At 43.6% G+C, this 26,690-nt stretch overlaps 1 protein-coding gene across 5 annotated transcripts in view; it reads right to left on the bottom strand.

Moving 5' to 3' along the window:
- MEIS1 (Meis homeobox 1) overlaps positions 1-26,155 on the bottom strand; it is a 145,974-nt gene extending 119,819 nt beyond the window's left edge. The window contains exons 1-6 of one of the 5 annotated variants that reach the window (XM_018055434.1): positions 25,231-26,152; positions 23,141-23,367; positions 21,125-21,266; positions 20,518-20,568; positions 19,669-19,719; positions 18,136-18,282 (exon numbers count right to left, since the gene is read on the bottom strand). In XM_018055434.1, the coding sequence (XP_017910923.1) occupies positions 18,136-18,282; positions 19,669-19,719; positions 20,518-20,568; positions 21,125-21,266; positions 23,141-23,367; positions 25,231-25,242 (630 nt within the window). In that variant the 5' untranslated portion in view covers positions 25,243-26,152. Of the gene's footprint in view, positions 1-18,135; positions 18,283-19,668; positions 19,720-20,517; positions 20,569-21,124; positions 21,267-23,140; positions 23,368-25,230 lie in introns of all 5 variants that reach the window. The other 4 variants (XM_018055431.1, XM_018055433.1, XM_005686808.3 and 1 more) reach the window with 4 other exon arrangements.

Raw genomic sequence — 26,690 nt, 5'->3', positions numbered from 1 at the left:
ACGCTCAGGACTCAGTACTTAGAGAACACAAACATATAGTCCAGCACTTCAGAATTAAACTGAGTCATTCACTAGCGACTGTTCCACTGACCCTCCAACAGACAAGCTACAGCTTTCCAGCCTATCCTTTCTCCTGAATAAAGCCATCTGGTGGTAGCTTTTTAACCTTCTTCTTCCCTTCATGAATCCTTTTTCCATTTACACTTTAATTTTGGATATCCTTCAGGGAGGTTCTTGTATCACTTTCCACGTTTTCCTTAGACAGTTCCTTTCATGACTGTGATGTGCGGTGTCATCCCTACGCATGAACTTTGTGTCTCTGGATCTCTTCTTTGGGCTTTAGACTTGTATGCCCAGTTCCCTGTGAAATGATCTCCATACAAAGGACTTAACAAGTCCAAAGTTAAACTCTTCATATCCCCACCAAACCTCTGACTCAGTCTTCTTTATTCTTGACCCTAGTGGATGTTTATATAGCCCCATCCATCTGTGCTATAAAACCATCCATGAGAACCATGCATGAGACCCTTCCCTCTCCAGTTCTCTCTCACCAACTCCTTCACATCAGTCATCAAGTCTTGTCCATTTCTCTCATCTTTCACCTTAGTGATTACTGTTCTTGTTAAGGCCTTCCCAGCATTAAAGAATTCAAGTCAAATTACTCCCTAGTTTTTAAAGAGTTCAATTTTAAGATAGGAACCAGTGCCCATTTTGCTCCCTATTGCATCCTTCATACCAAGCACAGTGCCTGTTACTGGCTGGCACTCAGGAAGTGTTTATTGAATGAATAACCAGTCCCCTCCTGCCTATAGAATACATGTTGGGGTCCTTAGCCTGATACACAAAATCCTTCATAGTCTACCCCCTGGGGGTCATCTTCTCCTTGATCCTTTTGCTCCAGCCTGTGATTTCTTTTTTTCTTTCTTTTTTTCAATATTTATTTATTTATTTGGCTGCACCAGGTCTTTGTTGCACCATGGGGGATCTTTCTTTCTTTCTTTTTTTTTTTTTTCCCAGTTGCAGCATGTGGGATCTAGTTCCCTGACCAGGGATTGAACTCAGGCCCCTGCATTGGGAGTGTGGAATCTTAGCCACTGGACCACCAGGGAAGTCCCTTTAGCATGTGATTTCTGACAGATACATTCATCTTGTCTTTCTGGGCCCATTCTCATCTTTCTCCGCTGCCTGGAATGCCCTACTCTGCTGTACCTGGCCCCTGATTACCTCCTACTTACTAAATCACAACTGAGATACTACCTTCCCCAGAAAGCCTTCCCTGATACATACACACACACACACACTTCCCCCAGGATGAATGAGGCTCCCCTCATTGATCACTTAGAACCCCTCACGCACACGTCTATTATTTTACCCTCGTATAGTTCACAATGATCTGTTGAGTCTGTCTACAACTCTACACCATAAACGTTCCGAAGTCCTGGACTGTATCTTCATTCTAATGCCCTCTATCCCAGGAGAATGTCTGTACCACATCAGACACAAATATGTTTTTCAATGAATAAACAAATCACTTAAGTGATTTATAGAGGATCTCTGTTGTCACCTAATACTGTGATCTCCAACATTAGACATTATAAAGCATTGAAAAAAGACTTGCACAATTTCAAAACACCTCCCTTCTATTCACACAACACAAACCACTATAAAAATGTAATACTCAGTTGCAAGATAACACAAGCAAAAGAAAGTAAACTTGCAGCCAGACATATCCTAGACCACTTACACTGTCTGAAGACAAGTCACAACCTCCCTAACTCTTAATGTCCTAATCCGTAAATGAGGATTAAAAAAATACTTCTCTGCAGACACAACAAGCATCAATTTCCAGGCATGCAGCAAGTACCCAATAGGTGGCACCTACAATAGCTTTTAATGTGACAATAATAAAGTAACAACACTAATGAAACAATGTAGGTTGACCTAGTCAATCCTAAAATATCTACATACAGGTGTACTCAGTTTATAGACCTTCTGGAAAGAATGGCTAACCCGAGCTGGCTTCATGTGCAGCTCAGTATGCCTTGGGCTATCTCCCAGCTGGTGTGTGCTCAGGGAATGCAAACTGATCTTATTTTCACCTTCAAATAACATGATTTTACAGGTGGTTTGCTCCTCCCCACCCCATCAAGTTTCATTTGATACCTAATATTTATAAATCACTTTACAGTCTACAAAGCACTTTGACTTTTTTTGCACTTGGTTTTTCATCACAGCAGTATGATGCCAGAATCATTTTTTTTTTCCCAGACCAAAACAGTGAGGTTTTTTTTCCTTTAAAACCTTTACACTACCAGTCCCACTGGGGGGAAAAAAAGTGGATAAATGAGAGCCTCGTGATCTTGTCTCTGAAGAGGTCAGCTAGCAGCTAGGTAGAAATTGATGAAATGATCACAGTATTCAAAATTTGAAGTTCAGTCCACACCTATCAACAGGCTGCTTTCTCTTTGGGGAAGTACATTTACTTTTTCAAACCACCAGGGTCTCTTTAGTAGGTGATCTCTAGTGACCTGAAAGAGCTGGCTTGCTTCCCAAACTGAACAACTCAGTCCCTCCAGACCAGGGGGAGTCCCAGTCCACATGGGGGATGCACCAATGTGTGTATACACACGCTTGCTCTCCCTCCTCTGTACATATTCATACACACACGTGTACACACATACCTGCACCAGCTCAGGAGGCAGAGCCAACGGGCTCACCGAATACCTCATCCCACACTGCTGGCCGAATCACATGTAATGAGTCCCCCTTCACTAGACTTCCCTGGTAGCTCAGACAGTAAAGAATCTGCTCGCAATGTGGGAGACATGGGTTTGATCCCTGGGTTGGGACGATTTCCCTGGAGAAGGAAATGGAAACCCACGCCAGTATTCTTGCCTGGAGAATCCCCATGGAAAGAAGAGTCTGGCGGGCTACTGTCCATGGGGTCTCAAAGAGTTGGACCCAACTGAGTGACTAAGAACACACACCACCAGACTTCTCACCTCTGTCTAAACAGTGTCTCTTAGTATCTTTAAAGGCACATAAGTTCAGCAGATATGATTCTTCATGCATCTCTCAGTCAATGGTGCCATCTGAGGAAGAGGCACCAGTGAGACCCATATGCAGAGTGATAAGCACAGACTGTGCAGGTACCCCATGAAAAAGGATAGGTGTTACCTGCATGGACGTGAAGCTGAGAAGCTGGGATCTCAGACTTTTTATTTATGAATATCTAAAGTCTGCTATGCTGAGACCCCTCTTTGAAGATCTTGGTGGATCCCACTGGCAAATGTGCTCAGTAACCTAAAGAAACCAGATAAGGTCTCTAACACACTCGGCTACCAGATTGCACCTTCAGTTTATTAGAGCCTGAGGGAAAGCCTGCGCCTCTCAAAACCTATCACGCAGCTGCAAATTCAGTTAATTCCAAGAAAATGTAAAATTCTTTATACAGATTTCAAAAAAAAAAAAAAAAAAAAAAAAAAAACCCTGGAAATCATTAAGCAAAGTTGGAGCAGGATGTTTTCTTTTAAGACAGTAAAACTGCCCCCTTCCCTTTCAAGCTTTCAGATCTTTTTAAACACCAGAAGCTCACAGATTAAGACCGCAGCCTGAACACATGCTGTGGACCAGGGCCACATTAAGATGAGCTCAGGGAATGGTCCGGAGGCAGAACCTTTTCTAAGTCCACCCTCTGTTCTGCGGAAAGGTGATAAAGTTTGGAAGGTGACTGTCATGCTGGCTGGAGTCTGGGGCAGTCCCTGGTGGTGGCCCCCATGCACCTCCCCAGGGGAGGTGGACTTTTTTTTAAAGGTTATCTTCCTTACATACTTCTCCTCCTTTTTCTCATTTCCTTCCCTGTCCCCACACCCACAACCTGCCAGTGGCCAAGTCTGCAGGCCGCCAGGGTTCTCGTTGGGCCCTCTTTTAATGCTGCGATAAAATGTGCTTATTACTCCCACTTAATAGAGAGGCCTGAGGGTAATTTTGGTGACTCAGGGAAGATGGTAAATTAGTGGTGAGACCATGGGATTCAGCAGCCCCTCTCAGGGTCTGTGGCTCACCCCAAGACACCACACTTCCTCTTCTCACAGGGCAGCCCCACCGTATTTGCCATTGTGGACTTTTCTTCTAAAAACGCATCTTGACAACCAGCCAATTATCCCTTAGTTATGGTCATGACACTGGTGCTGGCCGGTATCCTGACACACAGAATAAGTGTGTCTAACTGAGCATCGAATAAAGTTCTAAAATCTTTGCAACATAGTAGCTCTGATGTATTGCTTTAAATACATATACACATATATGCATATGCATTTACACACACACACACATCTGATTGTGTGATAGCAGGCGTGGGGCGTTTGCAAAGGCAGAGATGGCATCTGTTAAATTGAGTTCTATATTTCCTGGTTCTCACGTCCCACAAATAAAACCTACAAAAATGATGATTTTTCAAACATTGAATCCTCTATCTCTGTGTAATGAGGCATGTAGAGAGGAGGAGAAGAATTTTTGTGCTTTTTTGCCTTTGGTGAAAATTCTCCAAGGAGTAATTTCATCTTTAAATGAAAAGTTTTGTATCAGGTGATTGTCTGAGCTCCAGGAATCACTGAAGCCTCAGGTTCAGATGTGAGGAGACACACAAGTGCACGTTCTTGTAGACGCAGCCCCATACACCCATCACATGCACGAGGAATAAAGCAAAAGAAAGTGGAAAGAACTAATTTTAGAGTTTTTAATTACATTGTCATAGAATCTAAAGCAGCTAGGCAGTCAAGTACATCTTTTAGGTCTCCTAGTCCTTAAATATTTTGCCTGCTCTCCTGCAAATCCCCGTGCCCTCTTCTCCCAATAGTCGAGGCAGAAATGAGCCTAGAAAACAGGCTCAGCACAATGGGTCATTCCCGAACACTCCTCAAAATCTGACTTTCCCACAGTCTGATATCTTTCAGGTCACAACTCTTATACGCTCGGGTCATTACTAATCTGTAGAGCTGAATTAATTCATCCAGGAAATGACACATGAATTGACAAAGCAAAGGAAAATGACTACACATATAAAACACCACCCAAAATATCCCAAATGCTTTCCTGCTGATACCCACATGGCACTGATACATTTTGCGCAATTTTTCAGCATTGAGAATCAATGCCAGCACTATCCCCCAGTGACCCCACTGTGGTCTGAGAAGAGAATATAGATTTCTACCTGGGGTAGGGACATTCGGACCATTTACAAGGAAACAGAGTAATTACAACCAAAGGGAAAAAGCTACCAAGAGGTGAAAACAGTTTTACCCAAATCTCAAAACTGGAAAGCAGATGAGTAACCTAGAAATGATTCAAGCACAGTTAACGTTCAAATTCTATTAAGCAGTTCGTTGTGGAGAACAAAGGAGAATATAGAGCCTCATTACACCAAGAATCTCAGTGTGTGTGTGTGTGTGTGTGCGTGTTAGTAGCTTTGTCCTGTCTATTGTAACAGGTTATCATCTGTAGATGATAACTTTGCAACTCCATGGGCTGTAGCCCACCAGGCTCTTCTGTCCTTGAAATTCCCCAGGCAAGAATACTGGAGTGGATGGGATCTTGCCGACCCAGGGATTGAACCTCGTCTGGCATATTGCAGGCAAATTCTTTACCGTCTGAGCCACTAGGGAAGCCCTTAGTAAAAGTATGCAGTAAAAGAAGAATCTTAGTAAAAGTATATAATTTACGTTTTGTAACTTTTCTTTTTCCTGTGCTATGTATTATGGCTGGCATACTACTAATAAAAATAAACTCCTATTTTAATGTTTGACTCTATATGCTTCTACACTTGAAACTGTACCTGTGAACTATAATTCAGAGTTGTTGTGTTTTTTAAAAAAAACCCTCCAATTCAGCTGCCACCACTATTTCCAAATTTCCAATTATTTCCAAATTTCCAATATTTCCAAATATTTGTAACTAAATAATTCATATATTACTATTTATCTATCTGCTGAGATTTTTCTGCTGAAAGTTAGATGAGTTTCTATCATTGCTATTTAGGAGTGGCAGAAGAATCCATAAGTTATATGCCAGCATTGGAGAAGGAAATGGCAACCCACTCCAGTGTTCTTGCCTGGAGAATCCCAGGGACGGGGGAGCCTGGTGGGCTGCCGTCTATGGGGTCACACAGAGTCGGACACGGCTGAAGTGACTCAGCAGCATACCTGGTGTTATAAAGTCCCTTTCATAAGATTGCTTGCTTCCCAATGTTTTATTTCACATTTGTAACTCAGTATTCAGTCCACCTCATTCTACAAACACATTAAGATAAAATAAACTCAAAAGTGTCTTATATATAACAACTTCAAACCACAAATTTTCTAGGCAACCCTAGCAAAAAGAACATCCAGATTAGGCCAAAAACATTGTATCCTGAGTACAAGTAGATACTGAGATCTTGTAAGCAACTGGACCTCAGCCAGGAAGCATGTGCATTCAGAAATGTGAAGGAAAAGTACAAGATATGCACATAACTGTTATTTGAAGTTGAACTTGAAAACAAATCTGTAGTGATTCATTGTCTTATCTCAGCCACATATCTGAGTGGCCAGTCCTCTTTCCCATTATGATGAAATCAGAATAATAGCCACCCCTCCTAATAGGAATTAAGACAGTATTTCGCTTAAACTCTATAATTATATGATGGCCTACAAAATAAACAGCTACCCAATCTTCTCTTCTCAAATCAGATTCATGTTGTTGAAGGTTGGGCCAAATACGAGTAAGAAGATAAAATATTATGGAAGGCGCTGCTGCTGCTGCTGCTAAGTTGCTTCAGTCGTGTCCGACTCTGTGCGAACCCATAGACAGCAGCCCACCAGGCTCCCCCATCCCTGGGATTCTCCAGGCAAGAACACTGGAATGGGTTGCCATTTCCTTCTCCAGTGCATGAAGGTGAAAAGAGAAAGTGAAGTCGCTCAGTTATGTCTGACTCTTAGTGACCCCACGGACTGCAGCCCACCAGGCTCCTCCATCCATGGATTTTCCAGGCAAGAGTACTGGAGTGGGGTGCCATTGCCTTATCCACTTAGGGTTTACTGTTTTAAATGTTTTACATGCAATGCTATTTAGTTCTTATAGAAGCTTAATATAGTGGGTTCTTTACTGCCATGTTACAGATGATAAAACTGAGGCTCCTGGAGGTGAAATGACTTGCCCCCTTACAGACAGCCTGCACTGTGTATATACTCTATTGAGACACTGCCAACTGGAAAGACTGTGTAACTCAAAATTACCATCAACACCCTTCATCACTGGGGTGGCTTCCTAGGTGGTTCAGTGGTAAAGATTCTACTTGCCAATGCAGGGGACACAGGTTTGATGCCTGGGTCAGGAAGACTCCCTGGAGAAGGGAATGGCAACCCACTCCAGTATTTCTGCCTGGGAAACCCCATAAACAGAGGAGTCTGATGGGCTGCAGCTTCATGCAGTTGCAAAGAGTCAGACTCGACTGAGCGACTGAGCATGCATAGACCCTTCATCACTCTCAAGTGTCTCTGAAATCTTCTACTTCTCATCTCTCAAACCAGAAAACTTTTTTTCTCACATCACAGTTTTGATGCGAGAAGGAAATAAGAATTCAGCCACTATGCAGTCTTGTTTTATTCTACTACCTTGTAGCATTACGTTTTGGATAAAAGAATCATGGAAATTGACATTTGCCACTGATTTCCACTAGCAATTAGCAACAGGGTATTTTCTAATTTTCCTGTTTGTTTTTTTTTTTTTAAAGGAGCCCTGCCAGTTTTAATATTTTCAATCAAATCTTATTTTTCAAGTATCATCATTCCTTAGGGATATTTGAATTTTCAAGCCCTCTCACAGTGTGAAATTTGGAAGTAGGGAGTAGATTATTCCCTTTTCTCCATTATTTATCTCAGTAAAATCATTAAAGCGGCCTTTCCCAAAGCATCTTGAAATTTAATTTGCATTTCTGGTTCCTAGTTTGGCCAAGTTCTCTGTAGTTCAAAGCGTTTAACAGAGAGATCAGTGAAAGCAACTGAATTCCTGAATCAGGATACTGAGCTGTATCATCGGTTCACTTTTTAAGGAAATCCAGTTAATCAGAATACCATTCTTCCCCGATACCCAGGGCTATTGTTCTTGAGGCCATTCATATTATTTTAACAGTTATAGAGTATTTGGAGTATTAGAAGTATACTACAATTGAAGAAAAGCCCCATAATTGATTTGTTAATGTTTTATTCTTCTCTTTTTTTCTATTGGCATGTTCTTTACATGCACTCAATAAATATTAAACACTCAAACAACTCTCTCTCTTAGGTGGCAAGCAAACCTCTAGAATGTCGAAACAGTAGAGTGAAGAACAATGCACCTAATTGAAATGGCAGGGTAATTTGGAAAATAAAATTGAGTTGCTGCAAATCCCAAATTCCAGAATAAAAATGTTTATACTCACTCAAATGCAGATTGTTACTGGCTTTGAATAATTATTAGAATAAAAAATACTTGAACACCAACAATATACTTGATATGCACAGAACAAACAGTCTACATGTCTCTATTATTTTGTGCAAGGAAGTGCAGGGCACAATGAGCCTGACATTTTCCTTGGTGGTTTTGTTTTGAACACAGTTTATAAAGTGCCTGAATATGGTGAAACAATAGGCCAAGCCACCAAATGTACAACCAGTGTTGAAAATGTCATGGACATGATTCTTCAGAAAATTCTAAACCCATTAAGTAAGGAATAGGAAGCAAGCTAATAGAAATGAAATGGTTAAATGATTCTGATACTCAGTATCTTACTTTCCTCTCCAAACATATTAATTTAGAACACAGATCAATTCAAATTGTAAAATTCCAGATTCTCTTTGGTAGATGCTGGAGCCAAGGAAATGATGACAATTAAAATGAAAGTGGAAAAATGTATTTATTTGCACCTGGAATTATGCAATGTTAACACATAATGACTCTAAAAGAGTATGATATTTATCTGTACAATGAGGATTAATCTTATCTACTCAGGGCTATACCAATCTTGGCAGAGATGCCAGCCATATCTTAAAAAGATAAATTCCATATGCTCTGTAGAGTTATAGAATATTTCCCATAAATAATGTATACAATAGACTGTAAATAAATAATACATTTATCTGAACTGTTCAAGAGTGAAGGGCAGGGTGGTTACTCCTGAGACGGAATCTCTTATGAATGAGCAATTTCAAATAAAAGTAATGTCCAATGGTGAGTTATCACAAAGTTCTTACACTAAAATATTCTTAAGTGGAGAGCAGGGAGGGGGTATTAAAATAATCCCAGATCAGGTGGGAACTTTCAAATAAATATTCCAACTAAATACAAAATGCCCAATTTAATTTTATTGCTTAAATTTCTATTGTGATTGTTGCATCATAGCTAATAGCATTTTACCTAGTTTCTGCAATTCTTAATTCTCTCTGTACACTACTGGTTTGCTTTTTTTGGCGGGTTTTGTTTTGATCAATGAAATAACTAGCTTTAGAATGTCAAGTATGAGTTTTTGTCCCATGAAACACATAGATTCTTTTCATTGTATGAATAATTTTAACTGCAGTGCATAGAAAGGAAGGTTACTACGGAACAAAAATTTAAAAAGAACCCACGTGCAGTGGTTAGTCTGCTAGGGCTTTACATAGTAAAATTGTTAGTCTCCATCTCTGAAGTATCTCCCTTTTGAAGCCCTGGAGACACATAAACTATTTCGACTTCGTGTAAATAGTGGAAGTAGGCTTTTAGAGACACTGTACACCATTTAGTATGAAATTAAGTTTTCAGATCACTAAGGAATAGTCTCTGAATTACAGAAAACACTATAGGTCACAGTTAATTATAGCCTGTCTATCAAATTAAGTTAACATTTGAGAACACATCCAAATAGTTATGGAGCCATTAAGAGGAGTGTTATTGTCAAAGAAATTCTCATTCATTCAACTTCTAATATTTTCGAAAGAAGAGAGATAAGCCTTTTTACAAGTTGGGATGGGATGAGGAAACTCTGGGTTTACATCAAATTGCTCTCTTCATTGTTCTTTTGACGACTATGTCGGTTTCATTACAAACTTCATTTTCCAGAGTTTCATACTAGTCATAAACACACTTGACTTTAAAGAGTTTCTATGGGACATAATGTGAATGCAAATACAGAATAAAATGCAAATCATGGAGGTCTGGGACCAAATATGGACTATCAGTTAAGAATCCAGTTACTGAAAACAAACATTAAGGCCTTAAGAGGAAGAACACAAAGAGGCTGATATGAATCTTTATATCAAGTATTCACAGCCCTGAGGAAAGCAAACAAGAATAACAGTTTTCAGTTTTTCACCTAATTATAAAGCACAGGGGTTTGGGAAGGTTTGATGACTTTGGTTTCTATTCATTCCTGTTCTAAAGTGAGTAACATTTTTCATCTTCTCAGGAAAACAAACCTACGTGTGGGTAGGAACCCACAAAGTACTCAAATAGGGAAACGAGACCTAGCAAACTAGTCCAAGTTCAAATCTCAGGCATAGGAGTCTTGCCCATCAGTGGGGAGAAAATGATAAGAAAAAGAAAGAGCTATAGTTCTGTCTTGCTAAATAACAATCAACAACCCAGACACTTACAACTAATGAATAATGAACACGTGATCATGTTGTGTTGTAAAGTGTAAGGAAAAATCTAGAGAAATGGGAATTCATCACAACAATTAATTCTAAGCACGCATATATTGTCAGAGAATAACTTCTAATATCACTCAAAATGCGAATTATTTACTTACTACTATTTTCTAAATGAGTTGGAATCAAGTATGTTTAAATCCATTGTAAAATTTAAGACTTGATATTGTATCAAAATGAAAAAAAAGACTATAAAATGTTGCTTAAACTCATAAAAAGTTGCAGTCATTTTATAAGTAGTACTTAGTAAACTTAGAAACAGCATTTCCTTTCTATGGAAAAATACCATTTAAGTTTTTCTTAAAGAAACAACACTTCATTCAAAGTTCTTTACCTCATCTTTATAAATCCTTTTAATTACAAATGGAGTCATAAAGATATCAAGGGTAAAAATATATTTTTGAGGATTGTAAATAATATAAAATTTATTTTCGCAACTTATTTATCCTGCATTAGTTTATACTGTATACAGTGGTGCATCGAAAAGCCAGAACATGGTTATTGCACTTCTTAAAGAGAGTTAATAACTTAGTTCTGGTTATAATTTGTATTTAACTGTATATACTCATGATACCAATAAACAACAGGTGTATAATTCAATAAATGTAGAAATAAGCATTTTTTTCAGTAAAGAATAAACTCTTTATGATATGTTTTATTCAGTTTTAGAACTTCTGAACCAAGAAGCCCAGAAATATAAAATCATTTTAAAATATTTGCACTCTTATATTTCCCTTTAACAAGAACCTATTTCCTAGATTAAGAAATGTTATTTGGGAAAAGAGTGTTCAGAGAGAGTGTAGCAAAGTGTTGCCAATTGCTTTAATTCTGCACACATGAATGCATTAAATTGATTGAAATTGGATTCTAGTGACAAATATTTAAATGAATGTATTCTCACTTATTTTACATAGTATCTTTTATACCATTTATTAAAATGTCAGATTTAGAAGTGTGGGAAATCCAGCAGTTTCCCGATAAAGGTATAGCTCTACTTTCTGGAGAAGCTGTCTAAGACTTCAATAAACTTTCCCAAATTCTCATAATCCTGAAACCATGGCATATTAAATTAAGGATATAGTGAAGGAGACTTTTTATCTTTTCCACTACACACACACATACTCATCTGCTTGAATTTTTCAAAACTGATCTCATACATGTTAGGTTTATTCACAAGTGTGAAAGATAGTAAAATATCCAAAACTTTACTGGATCCCCAAAGTCAAATTCTGGAATAATTATTTAAATTCAAATTGGGAACCTGTATTTTATGTTTTAGACCCTAACCTTTTAACAGGTACCATATCCTGAGGTTTCCTGCCTAGTAAGGACACCAAGCCCTATGTGACTTAAAGCAGTATTATTTTACTAAAGATTTTGAAAACTTTTAGGCCTAACATCTGCACAACTGTCAGAAACACTATGTCACATGTATTCTATTTTTATTTCTTTATTTGTAAAAGAAGACTTTCCCATAGTTTTGATGTCATTTTAAAATATTAAATTAATTTTTTGCACATAGGAGAAACAGCAAAAATGTCTGTTTCGATTATAACATAAACTCAAGTGCTACTTTGATACAAATACGACAGATATCACAATCCAAAAAAGGCCATGGAAAATGCTACAGTTGCAAACATTTAAGACTGTGTAACAAAAATGACTGAGAATGGTATCAATTTACTATCCTTCAACTATTTCCATGACAGTGGAGTCAAATAATGTTGAATTATAGACCTTCTTACAGGAAGTCTTATTTCGTGTTCGTTTTTTGATCATTCCCCTGCTAGTCCCTATAGGAATTTGGCTGTATGCCGACTTTTCTTTAAAAGTTTCTGTATACATACTCAGGTTGTGTTTGATGACTAAATGATCATTTATTAAAACTTAAGCATTTCATGTTGGTTTGACATATTTACGTTTCATGAGAAAATATTGCTATTGCAATGGCAAGCATAGCATTACCAATGTGAAAATACTTCACTTGAATTCATTTGACAGCATTTTCATTTATATGTGTTTTAATACAACTTGTTATGCATTCTTCAGTTTCTCCAACTCCACCTGCGAGGGAAGGTAAGCTAGTTTTATAACATAGGCCCCTTGGTAATACTGTAGTCTATCTGCTTGGCCTTAAAAAAACCTATATTTCTACTATGGGACCACAAATAGTCTTTGTTTTTAAGAGTACGGAGTTTTACTGCATAATTTTCCGTCCGTCACACGGCAACAGCTGTGTTTTAAATCTTTCGGACTATGACAAACATTTTAACATTTAAACATACGAGTGTTTGAAAACATAATGATTTAAAATTCGTTTGTTTTCAAAGTTGGGCCATTATAGCATGATATTTCAGTTACTTTTTTGAAAGCAAGGCCCTTATTTTAAGGCCTTTTCTCCTTCCTTCTTCTTTCTTCTACTAGTTAAACTTCCCCACGTTTTGTACGAAAAATCTCTAAGTTAGGACTGATAGCAAGAGTCCCCACAACCACTCTATATATTTCTAAATCATGAGCCATAGAGTCACTCTGCTGGGACAGGAACTATTTGAGTGACCTATTGCCACAGAGCTAGTTAAATCACTGAACAATAGTTACTGTTATGGGGCTTTACCTTGTACAAAGTAGCATTAGTATCATTGCTTTCTACTAACCATAGAGCTTGCACTGGGGACTTCTACTGAGAAAGAGAGAAACTAGGAAAGGTGAATAACTTTTACAGCATTAACATTTAGACTTTGAGACACTTAAAAATGTAATCGATCTCAACCTATCTGCATTGACTCTGTACCACTTTTTTTTTCCTCTCAAATGTTTTTGGCATGCCCCTAATAAGAATCAATACATCCCTACTCTGACAGTCACACATAAATACACCCAAAGAGCCAATCAGAAAACAATAAAAACACACCTGGTAAACAACTATCTTTGAAATCAAAGGATACTAAGCAACAAAGGGCCTAGAATGAACATCCCAATTAGCCACTGTAGTGACAAGCAGTCAACACCTTATTATTTAATCATTAAAGTGAATCTTGCCATAATTTCCCTCTGACATATTTCAAGAGGAATTAAGAGTATCCCACATGACTCACAACAACAATCAAAAGTAAAGTCAGATTATTCTAAGACTCCATGGCCTTCAAGGCTTGTGGACTCAGAGGTTTCAGGATTAAGACATTAAGTGAGACCCTAGAAGTACTTACAATTTAAATAAGTTGTGTCCATGTGTTAAGCATTTAGAAACAGACTAATTGACATTTTCCTATCCCTCCATGATTGTGTCCAGTTTTTCTTAATGGATGAAAACAAAACTGCTTGCATTCCTAGTATTAGTAAATATCCCTTGGCCTCATCTTTTTTTTTTTTTTCCTAAAGCAGTGGATCCAATATATGAAGAACATTAGGCCTCCCCATCCCTTAGCAACACCTCCTCAAAAGAGAAAGCTTAAATCTCCCTTGGAAGTGTCCCCATCCCACTTCGAAGGGAAGGGGTGTTTTCCGTCAAGTTCAAGTTCAGTTTTAAGACAGTCATCTCAAAGGATGCTTTAGAAACAACGTTCTGGACTCTTCAAATAAAACACTGCCACCTGGGTTCCCTGGCCCCACTGGGAAACCAAAGCGCACTGGCCCAGGGCTGCCCCTGATCCCAGAGGCCCGGAAGCCTGCCGCTCTCCGGCCTGGGCTCTGCAGCCCTGGCGGCGGTCCCCCCCCCACCCCGGCCCCCCCACCCCCATCCCCGGGGACCTCAGCAGCGCTTGGCATTTAACCTGCCTGGCGAGCTTGACTTTCTGGTTCCATCTCTGGGAGCCACATTACTTCTCCCCAGATGTCAGAGGCAAATCTAGATTAACATGCAACAGGGCGCCCTGTGCCGCCCGCCAGCCCTCAAACAGGAGCTGTTAAATGCAGATTCAGCCGAGGACCCCCCGGAGAGCTGCTGTTGAATAAAAATTGTAATCCAAAGGGACCTTTTCTTTGCCTCCCCCTGCTTGTGGGAGAACCCGGGTTGGCGCCTCAGCACAGACTCAGCTAGTCCCACTCGCTGCAAGGGGGCCAGGCCACCTCAGTTGGTGGCCTTCGGGGGCCCCAGGGACTCTCGCTTCTCTCTCCTCTCCCTCTCGCGACAGTCCTTGGAGTGGAAAATGCTTAGATTCAAGGAGTGGCGAGAAACAAACAACTCGAGGAAGGAAGGCTTTATTCGACAGCACCTTCCTGAAGGGCGGCCTAAAGTCCAGCGTCTGGCAACCAGATTCTTTCCCGTCTAACCTCTCTTGGCGACCCCAATTCCACCCTGGGTCCCCCAAACTCGCGCTCCGCCTCGCCGTGCCCTCCGTCCCTCTCCATCACCAACCAGGCTCAACCCTGGCCTCGACGTCTCGCACGGTAGGCCCCTGTCTACACCCGCTCCCGGGGTCTCAGCCCGGCCCTCGCCGCCTGCCGAGACCGGTAAGGCCGGGTGCCCCTCGCTGCCCCCAGGCCCCGGGCGTCGGGAACGACTGTGCCGAGCGGGGAGCGAGGCCGTCAGGAGAGGGCGCCCTGGAGGCGCCCGAGGTAGGTGACTCTCGGACCTGGGACATCGGGGTCTGGGAGTGGGAGTCGGGGGAGGGCGTCGAGGGTGGGGTGAGAGCGGGATTACGGCTTCTGGGGGCATCTTAATCTGATGAGAAAAACAAAACAAAGCACCAAACTAAGGACGCCTCAAGGCCAAGTAGATTTCCTCCAATTGAGCCCTCGGGGAAACCGGCTGGTATCCAAGTCGTGGATTTCAAGTCCCCGCGCGGGTGGCAGCCTTCGCGCCCTCCGAGGAGAAAAGTAAAATAAAATAAACCCTACTGCCCACAGACCCTAGAGACAGAGGGGCTAATAAGCAAACGACGCCCCGCGCTCGCACCACACCTGAAGCCCGCAGCACACCCGCCACTGGGGCTCAAACTGGCTGGGCCGCATTCGCAGACAGGTGTCGAGGCAGTCCTTTCCCGGCCCGGCCCCTGGGGACCGGCGAGCCGGCTCCAGTTAGAAGTACTGGCGCCCACGAGGCGGCCCTAGTGCCTCTTCCCTCCGTCCCACCTCCCAGGACAGGGGACTCCACCCCGCGAGTGAGGCACAGTCCCGCGTGCGCCCCGCGATCTGCGCGCCCGTCTCCAAAGGGAGCCCAGGCACACTCGCTCCTACCTTCTGGGAAACGGACAATTCCAAAGCACAGACTCGGGGTTTGCTGCCCTGCGCCCAACTGAGACCTCGGTGAGCCCGAGAGGGTCCCGCGAGCGCGCCCACGCGCACAGGCCCACCGAGCCACGAGCTTAGCCAGAGCTGCGAAGCCCCCACTCTTAAGCGGCCAGGAGGGAGGCACGCTGCTCATTCTATAGTTGGGGGAGGAGAATGAAGAACCAGTTTTTACCCCTGGCCACTGCCCACCAATTCGCATGTTTCAAATAAAGGTAACTGAGTAACAAATTTACCTAAGGAGTAAAGGAGGAACTCAATTTTGTTTTACCAATTTTGTACCCCCTGAAACACCCCTAACTCTGATCCTTTATCTTTGATTTTAATAAAATAATGATTCGTTGAGGAAAATGGGGTATAAATCTTCATTTTGGAGGCAATTAAAGTGTTGATTTCATTCATGCCCCTAAGCGATTCTCGTAATTTGCTCAAATAGCTTTATGTACCCAGCACTCCGGAGCTTTTAGAATCCCATTTTCTAGTTAGGCTTGTTGGATTACAATTTTTATTCAACAGCAGCTACCCGAGGGTTCCTCAGCGGAATCTGCATTTAACAGCTCCGGGGAGAGGGCTGGCAGCCTGAACCAGGCGGGAGGCCGAGCGGCTGGCGGGGTGGAGACCGGGGGCCGCTTGCTGGTTTCCCACCTCGGCGGGGCAGCACCAGGATCGCGCAGGCTGCCTGTTCCCGGCACTCGTCTACACTGCCGAAAGTTTGTAACTCGCCAATTAGAAAAGACCCGGCGAGGTTGACGCTTTTAAAGCTCAGCTTTGCCTACCCTCCACTTCTTTGGGGAAAAAGGAGAAATTCTGCCTCTGCCGAGGGGGTCACCCAGAGAAATCCAGATTGGGGACTGAAGGGATTGAAGGGAGAGAAGCAAACTTGAAGATGACACCCAGACGAGGAGTCGGGCACTTCGGCAAGGACTCTGCAAGACAGTCGCTGGCCAACCGTGATCATGGCAGAGCTTGCAAAAAAACCTCTGTATGACTGGTTGTCCTTTGGCTTAACAAAGGCAGGCTGCTCTCTCTCACAAGACAGAACTCACGTGCCAAGTCAGAAAGAGAAACAACTCAGGGCCTTCACTTATAGGTGGACAGGCGCAGGAGGCCCGCCACCCAGATCTCAAGACGCCCTGCCATAACTCGCAGCCGAAAGCTGTCCTGAACCCTGTTCCATCTCATCCACTCCTCACGTTTTCACTTTCAGTGCATTTTCTCAACTCCTTGGGGCCGACACAGAGACAGGAGTGAGGGAGAGAGGGACTAGGAACAAACATTGGTGTTGGGGTGAGAGAAATCTACCCCCACCCCCAGCAACTTCAAATAAAAGTCGTCCCCACTTAGCAACGCAGCGGAAGAAGGGCCTGGAGGGAGGACGAGAGAGGAGGGGGCGAAGCCAGCGGAGGCCGGCAGCGAGAGCAGGGCGGCGCGAAGTCCCCCACCCGCCACACCGCCACACCGAGGGAGTCGCAAGGAGCCCCTGACGCAGACGCTTCCAAAAGCTGCCAACCCAGAGGGCCCAGAGCACGTACCGGCTGGAGGATGAAGAGAAAGGAGGAGGAGAAACGTCCATATTTATCTGTTTTTCTAACCTCGGCCTGGTCTTATTTTTTCTATTAAGTACAATAAAATGGGCGAGCTTGCAGCGAGCACTGCACAAAGCAATGTTCACTGAGGTCTAGAAGCGTTCGGCCGAGGAAAGCTGACAAGACAGGCTAATGAACCGTATAGACAGGGAGAAAATAGCAAGCATTTGCTAGATTTCAAACCCTCCCTGTCTCTCTCAGACCACCTATCTTGGGTTTATTCCTAATAAAATAAGAAATAAGCAGTCTTTACACTTTTCTTTTCTTTGAGAGAGAAGGGGGAAAAAATGCTCCAGAACAAAGCCCTACCACCAGAGGCGGTCACTGGCAGTTAACACTCCCATTATTGTAGAGGGTAAATAAAATAAAGACAAAAATTAAAAGCGACAAGAAACAGGTCAAGTTTGCAGGCAAAGCTTTTACAAGCTCATCTCTCCAGGTCGGATCCCAGAGCCAGCCTTAATGAAGCAATAATAGCCACATTATTCAAAAATTTTCATTTCGATGGAAATGTATCTAAAAGGGACTTAATCATATGCAAATAATAAAAGGAGGTGGTAGTGATCCAGCAAGCAATATGCATACAGATTTTTTTCCCAGGGATGTTGAAATTGAAAAGCGCATACCTGGTCAGTTAGATTTGCTGATCTTGTTATATCTTCACTGTCTGATTTTGATCCTCCTTCTCTATCGTCTATCACCAAATCGATAGGCATTTTCCCTTTCAAACAGCTAATATACCGGTGGCAGAAATTGTCACATAATTCGTGTACCTACATTATGACAGAAATAAAAAAATGGAAATATAATCAGGAGTTCATAAATGACATTGACAAGTGCAATCCACCCCCCTTGTGAGATCCAAACTTCTAAATAGGGGAAACACAGGGCAATTGTCCTCCAGAGACCCCCAGACGCATCCAGAATTAGGAATAACTTTCTTTTCTTACAAAATAGAGATATCCCAGAAAATTGACAGTGACAAGATGCTTCACAGGCTACAACATATTCAACACCCGTGTTAAATTCATCTGCTCCTGGGGCCGTGGCCATTAAAGAGGTGACCTATGTGGGTGACATTTAAGGTAAACTATTTAATTTTGTCCAGTTATTTTTATCATAAATCCTTTCCAACATGTCTAAGAAAAAAATTAAATATACATATATATGTATGTATATAAAGGACCAGTACTGTGTTGGTACAGGATATATGCCTGACAACCCAAGTCCCTTTAACATTGGTAATTAGGGTTGCTATCTATAAGAAGCATATATTAGGATGCTTCCTTAAAAAAAAAAAAAAAGACTCATGATATGGTGTGTGGGGGGAACCCTTACAGCCACAAAAAGGTATCAAACTGATTAATTTTTTAAGGGAAAAGAATGCTTCAAAATATTTAGGGATAGGTGGAGCGGTGTCTTACAGGACACAGGCATCACTGACATGCAAAAATTCACAAGAAACCCCAGTGTGCTTGCAATTTAATGTTACTTTGAATTACAATGCATTAAGTTTTTATTGCTGAGATTTATAGAACAGCTAGCAAAATCACGTTATCCCACACCCTTTCTTGAGTGTGAAGGTGGGATGTGTGCAGGATTTCCAGATTCAAGAAACTGACACAAATATCAACTCTGCTTTGTCTCCGCAGAACCTTTAAAGTGCCTCCCCCACTGCCTCCTCCACACTCCTTGCCCACTCCTCCTCCCACTCTGCCTCTCCCCCTGTATCTGACCCGCCACTGCTCTCAGACTGTCTTCCAGAAACTCACTAAAACTAAACAAAACTTTCCCCCCCTCAGAGGTAGCAAAGAAGACTAGGAGGAAGAAGAGAAGGTACAACCTGTGAAGCAAATTCAGGATAGCTTTCTAAGCATCCAAGGGGATGCAGAGCCCTGCAACTACTTACACAAAGCCAGCAAGGTATTAAGAATGAATACAAGGCTAGGGCGTTTGTGATCCCAGTTTTAGTGTCTGAAATTGTAATTAAACTGCAAAGAGAAATGGACTCAAAGATTGGCCTTGACACTAATTACCAGAAAGAAAGACGTTTATGCAAATATCTTCAAAGCCTGAACTTCAGCCATTCTGAACCCTCCCCTTCTATGTGTTTGGGCGTGAGGGGGAAGCAAAAGGAGAAAAAAAGCCAGAGAAATTACCTTCTCTAATTCCAACAGATGAAACCTTAATACTTGTATGGCTTGAATCATCTGCAAAGATACAAAAAGAATGAGCGGCCCCATTCGTAGTTTGCAGAAAACTGGCTGTCATAGCTCTAACATCCCCAGCCCTCCCCTCCCCCCAGTAAATAGAGTTATTTTGATTTATGGCCATAACACTAAAACTTAACAGCAGCGACTGGGTACCATCTAGAGGTTTATATTTCTTAAGGAGAAAAAAACAGCTAAAACAACAACCAAGCATCTAAGTGGGGGTCATAAACACTCTTCTTGCCCATAGCTCCCCTCTTTCTCAGCCCCACTGCCCCTGCACCACCCCCAAAGGGCCGCACCCCTCCACTAGGTATTTCCCTGGAAGGCGTTCACGGAAAATATTCCCAATAGTCTCCAAACTGGCTTTTCACATTGCAAACTTTCTGCCGCCTTCTGCACACCTTTCCGATAAACTGGTGGTTTGGGGGGTCTGGCCTGGTTGCTTGCCCTCATGATGCGACTTTGAGGGCTGGGAAGTCCGCAAAGTTTAAGCACACACGCTGACAGGCCCGGAGATAAATCCCCGGGCTGATTAGAGCCGCGCTGCCCGGCTGTCATAAAAAACAAAAGCTCGCCTTTCCCTGCGCCGGTTCACCCGGCCCCTCTTGAGGTGAATTTATTTCCCCGGGACCCCGTCCCGGCCCACTTGCCGGGTGGATGGAAACCCTTGCAGCCCACTTGCAAGCTATGGGAGGACGGGTCTAGAAACCTCAGGGCTCTCAAAGCAAAGCTTGGGGAGAAGGCGGGGGTGGGGAAGGGAAGATGTGGGGAGGGGAGTAAGGGGTCCGCTCTTACCAAGTTATCCAGTTCTGGATTAGAAGAAAAGAGAGGTTTTTCTGCGCGAATCTAAATACAAGTGAGAAGGAGAGGGGAGAGGGAGGGGAAAGGGGGGGGGGGAGAAAGAAACATTTGAAATCTGGTCGCCTTCCTAGTTTCTTGCCTCATTACGCTGTCGGGGGCAGGATGTAACCTCCAGGACAGACTCGGTGACACCGAGTTCGTCCCGTGCAGAAACCCTTCAGTGTGAGTCAAACAATCCGAAAACAAGCCCAGAGCACAGGGTTACTTCTCCCAGCACTGTGCTGCTAAGAGATCCCTGCCCAGCTCACCAATTCCAAGGAAGGTCCTGCGCTGGGGGTTTGGGGTCGCATTTTACAGAGAGAGCTTTCTGCGTCGGGTTAGGGCACGGGAGTGGGTCAGAAGTGGGGTGATTTTCAGGCATCCGCAAACAGACACTGATTTAGGAGGAAAAGCTCAGGGAAGATGTAACAAGGCCTGGCTTAGGGCAGACTGTTCAGCTGGTTACTTTTGCAAATGTGCTGGGGCGAGGGGCGGGTGGAGGGAGGTTCTTTCTTTCTTTTTTTTTTTTTCTTTTTACTTTTGAAACATTGATTTTGCTGACCTGTTTGGCGAACACGGCTATATCTTCATTGAATGACTCTGACGAGCAGACGTCCCCGCCCGCCACCCCCGGCTCGCGGGGGGTACAAGTAGCTAATTCACATTTCTCAAAAATCAGTGCTAAGAGAGGGAAGAGGGGGTGTCTGCAAGAAAATACAACAGTCACAAACAACACAATGGTTAGTCCCGCGGCAGTGAAACAAGGAGCCCAAGAAAAACAGCCGGACGAGCTCAAGACGGGGACCTCCCTCTCCCTGATTTTGACATCTCCTTGTTCCCCTTCCCCCATCCCTACCCCCCAGGTGACTGCTCACCTCCCTTTCCTCCTTGGGCCCCGAAAGTCGGAGGCCCTAAGCCATGGACCGTATCTGAAGACCGGTTCAGCCTATCTGGCCTGAGAAATTAGTAACATTTGCTAAGAATAAAACCCAAGCGGTTCCAGCAGCCATTTTGAATTAAGTTTCCCACCCCGACCAGCCCTCGGCCCTCCGATGCACACCCAGGACCTGGAAGAGGAGAAAGGCGCCGGGCGCAGGAGGTGGGAAATCTCGTTCAAGTGGGTTCCTCAGAGGCCGCCCCGGGAAGCTCAAACTCTGGGGACCTTGGAGGCAGGCGCTCAGCTAACTTGGGGCAAGGATCTCTCTGGCTGTGGGACCGACCGACTGTCAGAGGGCTGGACCACGGATCCTGACCCCAAGGCCCTCAGAGGGCTGGAGGGCTCCTCCTTGTCTCCCTGCACACTTCCCTCTCTTTGCCGACTGTCCCCAGCGCCCCCCTCCCACCCCCTAAGAAAGTTCCTTCAAATGTGCCTGCGGTCAGGCCTTTCATTTTGTCCCCACGTAATGGCAAAGCAGCTAGTATTGCAAGGGGCCTAGATGTTGCTTATCTCAGCCCATTAAAAACAAAACAAAACAAAAAAAGCCTCTTCTAATGCCCAAAGAGGTGTCTCGAGTCTTTTATTAGCTCTCACAGCCCGGCTGGGAATTTAACAGTTTGGGGTCCTTTTCAAAGCTTCCCCAAATGTTCTGTCCGGGAGCCTAAATCATTTGCAGTTAACGCTGCGGAGAGGACGCTGGGATTTAAACAAGCCCATGGCACAAGGGACCAGAAAGATAAAGCAGAAAAGGTTTCCAGTCGGGGAGGGTCAGTGTTACCTGATTTTTTTGTTTTTCAAAAGAAGAAATAAATAAAAATAAAAGTGGCTGCAAAGTAAAAAGCGGTCCCCCAATAATACATCAGCACACAGTAGGCACAGTGACTTTCAGAGGGTTTTGGTCTAACCCCAGGGCCCGGGAGAACACGGCGTGAACCGCAGCGAACACTACACCGGCCGAGAGCACCCCGCATCTACTTCTAAATCCTGCAAGTTTCGCCCTTAAACACAAAGTCCTAAAACGGCCAGAAGTTTCTTAAGGTCTGCAACAATTCACAGTGAGCTCCTCTTCTCGACTACAGTGGTCAAACTCCATAAATGCAAAGCCTGTTCCCCTTTGCCTGACCTGCAACTGTCCTCCCTTGATTTTATTGTGCGGTGGCAAGGCCAGCATACGGCGGCTGAGTAAACTTAGCAAGTCAGAACAATCAGTGGCTTAAAAGATTTTCCTTTAAACTAAAAGTTTCGTTGCAACACAAAGGCGCCTACGTTTAGAAATCCCCAACACTCTCCCCGAGAAGTCGAGCAAGTGAGGACTCCAACCCGCTGAACTACGGAGCCGGAGTCTGCGGGGGGTGGTGGGAGGCCGAGGGACCTTTGGCAACTTCCGCACGGCGACCCCTCCGCGGGCATGGCCTCGGAGGAGCTGGACACTGGACCCGCGCGGAGCCTGAGCGGAGACGGGGGCGGGGGGCGTCTGGGCTGGCCGCCTCCCCCAATCTCCATGCAAAGAGAATGAAAAGTCACCGAATAATGTACCTCCAAATCCAGAGGGCTCTGACTTTCCTCCTATCAAGGGCAAAGGGAAATGGGGAAAGAAAGCCTCGCCTCGAAACTGCTGAACCTGCTGCCCGTCGTACCTACCCATAAATGGCATCTTTATCTCTCTTTAAAGCGTCATTGACCGAGGAACCCATGCTGGGAGCCATGGCGTTGGTGTGGGCTGTGTGCGGATATTGATGCGAGTGCAGAGGAGGCCCGTGGTTCAGGTGGTGGACGGGCTGCATGGACCTGGCCGCATGCGGGTCCCCATACATCGTGGAGGGAATGCCTACTCCATCCATGCCCCCGTAATGGGGAAGATCGTCGTACTGCATGACAAACAGGAGAGAAACAAGATTCAGAAGGCCAGGCAGGCACATAGGGGAGACAGCAGGGCACGGAGCTTATACAACGTCAGTCCAGATGGATCCTTCAACCCCGAATTCGGGGGCCTGGCCTCTCTGTAACTGAGATTTCTCATTAAAAAAAAAAAATTTTTTTTTAGGTAAAAATTCTAGGATTCTCAGTGAGACTCGGCTAGATGGAATGGTCTTGCCCTAACTTGTGTCCCTATCAACTAGTCAGAAATTCAGGATCCTTTGGCAAGGAAGGAGGGAAGAAAGAAGGAAGAAAGGGAGGCATTCTCCCGGAGGGCAGAAGGTAAATTGTGCATGTCTCTAGAGGAGGAAATTCAAAATCACAATAATAAAACGTGCCAGGACAGTGCAACAAACCTGCCTAGTTTCACAGCCCCTTCCCATCAGGGAGAATTAAAAAAAAAAAAAAGTTACGATGAGAACAGCTAAGCCAAGCACGTGAATTCAGACAGGCTTCTCATTTTATTTCCCTGCCAGCGTGGGGTTAGGCAGTCCTGCAAGACACTGCATTTCCTTTGCTCTCCAAGACAAACTCTGCAAAATCATACAAAACTAACTGCCCCCTTTATAAATGAAACTCAGAGAAGGGTAACTTCTCTTGGACATTAGGGCTGAATTTAGAATTAGCCAATATTCCCCCCAAGTTAAAAGAAAATCTATAGCTGGAGCAGTTATACTACATTTTTTCTACTGCTATGAACTTTCTCCCTAAACTAGAAGGCAATGAGGTAGATGTTAGTCATCAGGTTTAAAGCAAATTTAAAAGTAAATGCACATTCATTCTACCCCCCCCCCCCATCTTCCTTCTCCAGAAAAACTACTTTCATATTGTCATTATTTTTGTGTGCAAAATTTAGCTATTGAGGTTTTTCTCATTGCTTCATTTCAGGCAAGTTCTTTTCCCAAGATTTGCAGGCACCGAGAGTGAAATGATTTTCAAAGAGGAATTGCCACTTTCATCTCCTTAAAGCCAGAGGTGTGAAAAGAGTTTGGAAGAACGCTGACATTTGCCTGAACCAAAGGAGTAAAGAAAAAATGTGTCAGCCTAGTAACTTTCTTTTGCAAACAGCGCTTTGAGGGCCAGGGCACAATTTATGCAAGGAAGGCTTTTTTGTAGATCCCCTTTCTTTAAAGAAACTACCTCTGTTGGGTTGTCATTGTCTCACTTTACTCTCACTACATTTCCATTCAAATAGGAATATTGGGGAAATTAGTATTGCATTTTTAAAGTGAATAGTTGTGTGCTTAGTATCCAATTAGTGTAGGGCTTTGCTAAGAAAAACTTACAAAATATTACCTTGTATAAAAAGTCACGTACATTAAAATTACTTTAAAAAGATGAATGCTTTCCGACCCCCCCAAAACTTTTGTACTATGACAGTTATTTGCTTAAAAATGCTAAACCCTTCCAGCGATATTAAAGATGAGCATAATCAATAACATATAAGAAGTTTCTCACTGCTTATTTTAGTTTAAAAATAGCTTTAAACTTCTGCTCCTTGAATGTTCAGGCTATATAACATCAAGTATCCAGCGCTTTTTGATTTTTAAACAGATGATTGTCTGAGCTTGTATTTTTATTTATATAGCTGCTGGTTAGGAACCTATAGGAAACTTGATTCCTTGAATTAACAATTACATGTAACATGCATAAGTCTACAGATGCATTGACTAAATCCTCTTGCTTTAGGCCACGGCTTTAGGAGCCTCATTCAAAAAAAGACAGAGAAAAAAGGAAACTTTTTAGCAGTGTCTTTCAGCCACGTTTCAATTTAATCTCACATTTGAGTTCCACAATTGTTTTTTAATACGTACCCTTTGCGCCATCGGCCTCCCTGGCTCCCTTCCTACTTCAACTTCTAATATATCCTCTTTAAGGCCAGTGTGAAAAGAAACAAATACGTAAACTCCCCCGGAAAAAAAAAAAAAAAAAGCACGACGAAAAATCCCTTAACGTCTCCAGCAACGTGAGCTACTGGTCCCAGATCTTCGGTCTACGGGACCTGAAGCAAGGCGCCCGAGTCACTGAGCATAAAAGCGCTCCGTTTCCAAGACAGCAGCAGGGGCAAGGAAAAAAAAAAAAGAGCAGATCTTCTCTCCCCAAAAAATCAGTTAAAAAAAAAAAAAAGAGCGCCCCTCAGACCCAACTACCAAATCTCATGGCTTTCTGCCACTCCGGCTGTCAATCACAGGCGAGGTTGTCAACGTGGTGAATGAATGATCATCCGCTCTGTCTTCTTCTGGTCAGAACACCTCAAATGTTAATATTCAAATGCACAAAGCCCTAGCGTTCGCTTCCCTTGAATCAGTCCTAATTCCTAATCAGTTTCTCTCTTCTCTCGCTCGCTCTCTTTCTCTCTCTCTCTCTCTCTCTCTCTCTCCGTCTTTGCAACTGCTGCACTGGAGGGAGATTAGAGGAGGAGGTTTAAAAAAAATGTCTGTCTGAGTTTGTCTTAAAGGAGCCACGATCGATGCTGCCCGCTTGCAGTCCCCGTGCGTGTGTAAAGTGTGTGTTGCACAGGCGGAGAGGTGGATTCCGACCAGAATGCTAGAACCCGGAAGTAGTGGTGGCCATAACAGGTCGCGTCTTACACAATGCATTGGGCTGCAGCAAGTAGACTCCTCGGCAGGGGTGGGTGCGCGAAGCGAGCTCTGGCCGCACTGGAGAGGCAGAAAGGCGCTCCATTAAATCGCACGCCCAGGCACAAACACCCACACACCCAGGGCACACGCGCACAAGCGCAGGCAGAAGACCCCCGCCGCCGGTTTTATTTTCCGTATTCTTTTCTCTCCCTCCCCCTCCAGACTCTCTCCCCAAAGCTGACTCTCTTGAAATAAATCGGGAATAAACGCGGGACAAACCGCAGAAGGAGTTTTTTTTGCACAGGGTTCGGCGGATAGACTTCCTGACTTTCCTCGAAATTATTGGGGTCTGACTGTGTTTTTCGGGTCGGAGGGGGGGCTGATGCAGAAAGTAGTGGATTCTTAGAACCAATACTCCACGTATAAAAGTCAAACCGAGAGCGAAGAGGAAGAGGAGCAGGAGCAAGGCTGCGAAAGGGTCTGCTTAGGAGTTCTGAGAACGTGGGGTGGGGATGGCTGGGGCTTTCTGCAGATCTAGCTTAAGAGTTTTTTTTTTTTTTTTTGCTGTCAGAGGTGGACACTCGCCCCGAGAAAGCAAATGCTTGTCTTTTCTCATTCTGGGGGTCTGAACCTCCCCATCTCCTAGTCCCGGAGGCCCCAGCCCCAGCCCCGGCGTCCTGCGCGAAGTGAGA

The sequence above is a fragment of the Capra hircus genome, chromosome 11 (assembly GCF_001704415.2).
Source record: "Capra hircus breed San Clemente chromosome 11, ASM170441v1, whole genome shotgun sequence".
Classification (NCBI taxonomy): Eukaryota; Metazoa; Chordata; class Mammalia; order Artiodactyla; family Bovidae; genus Capra; species Capra hircus.
Note: the sequence above shows the minus strand (reverse complement) of the source record. Positions and strands in the feature narration are given on the sequence as shown.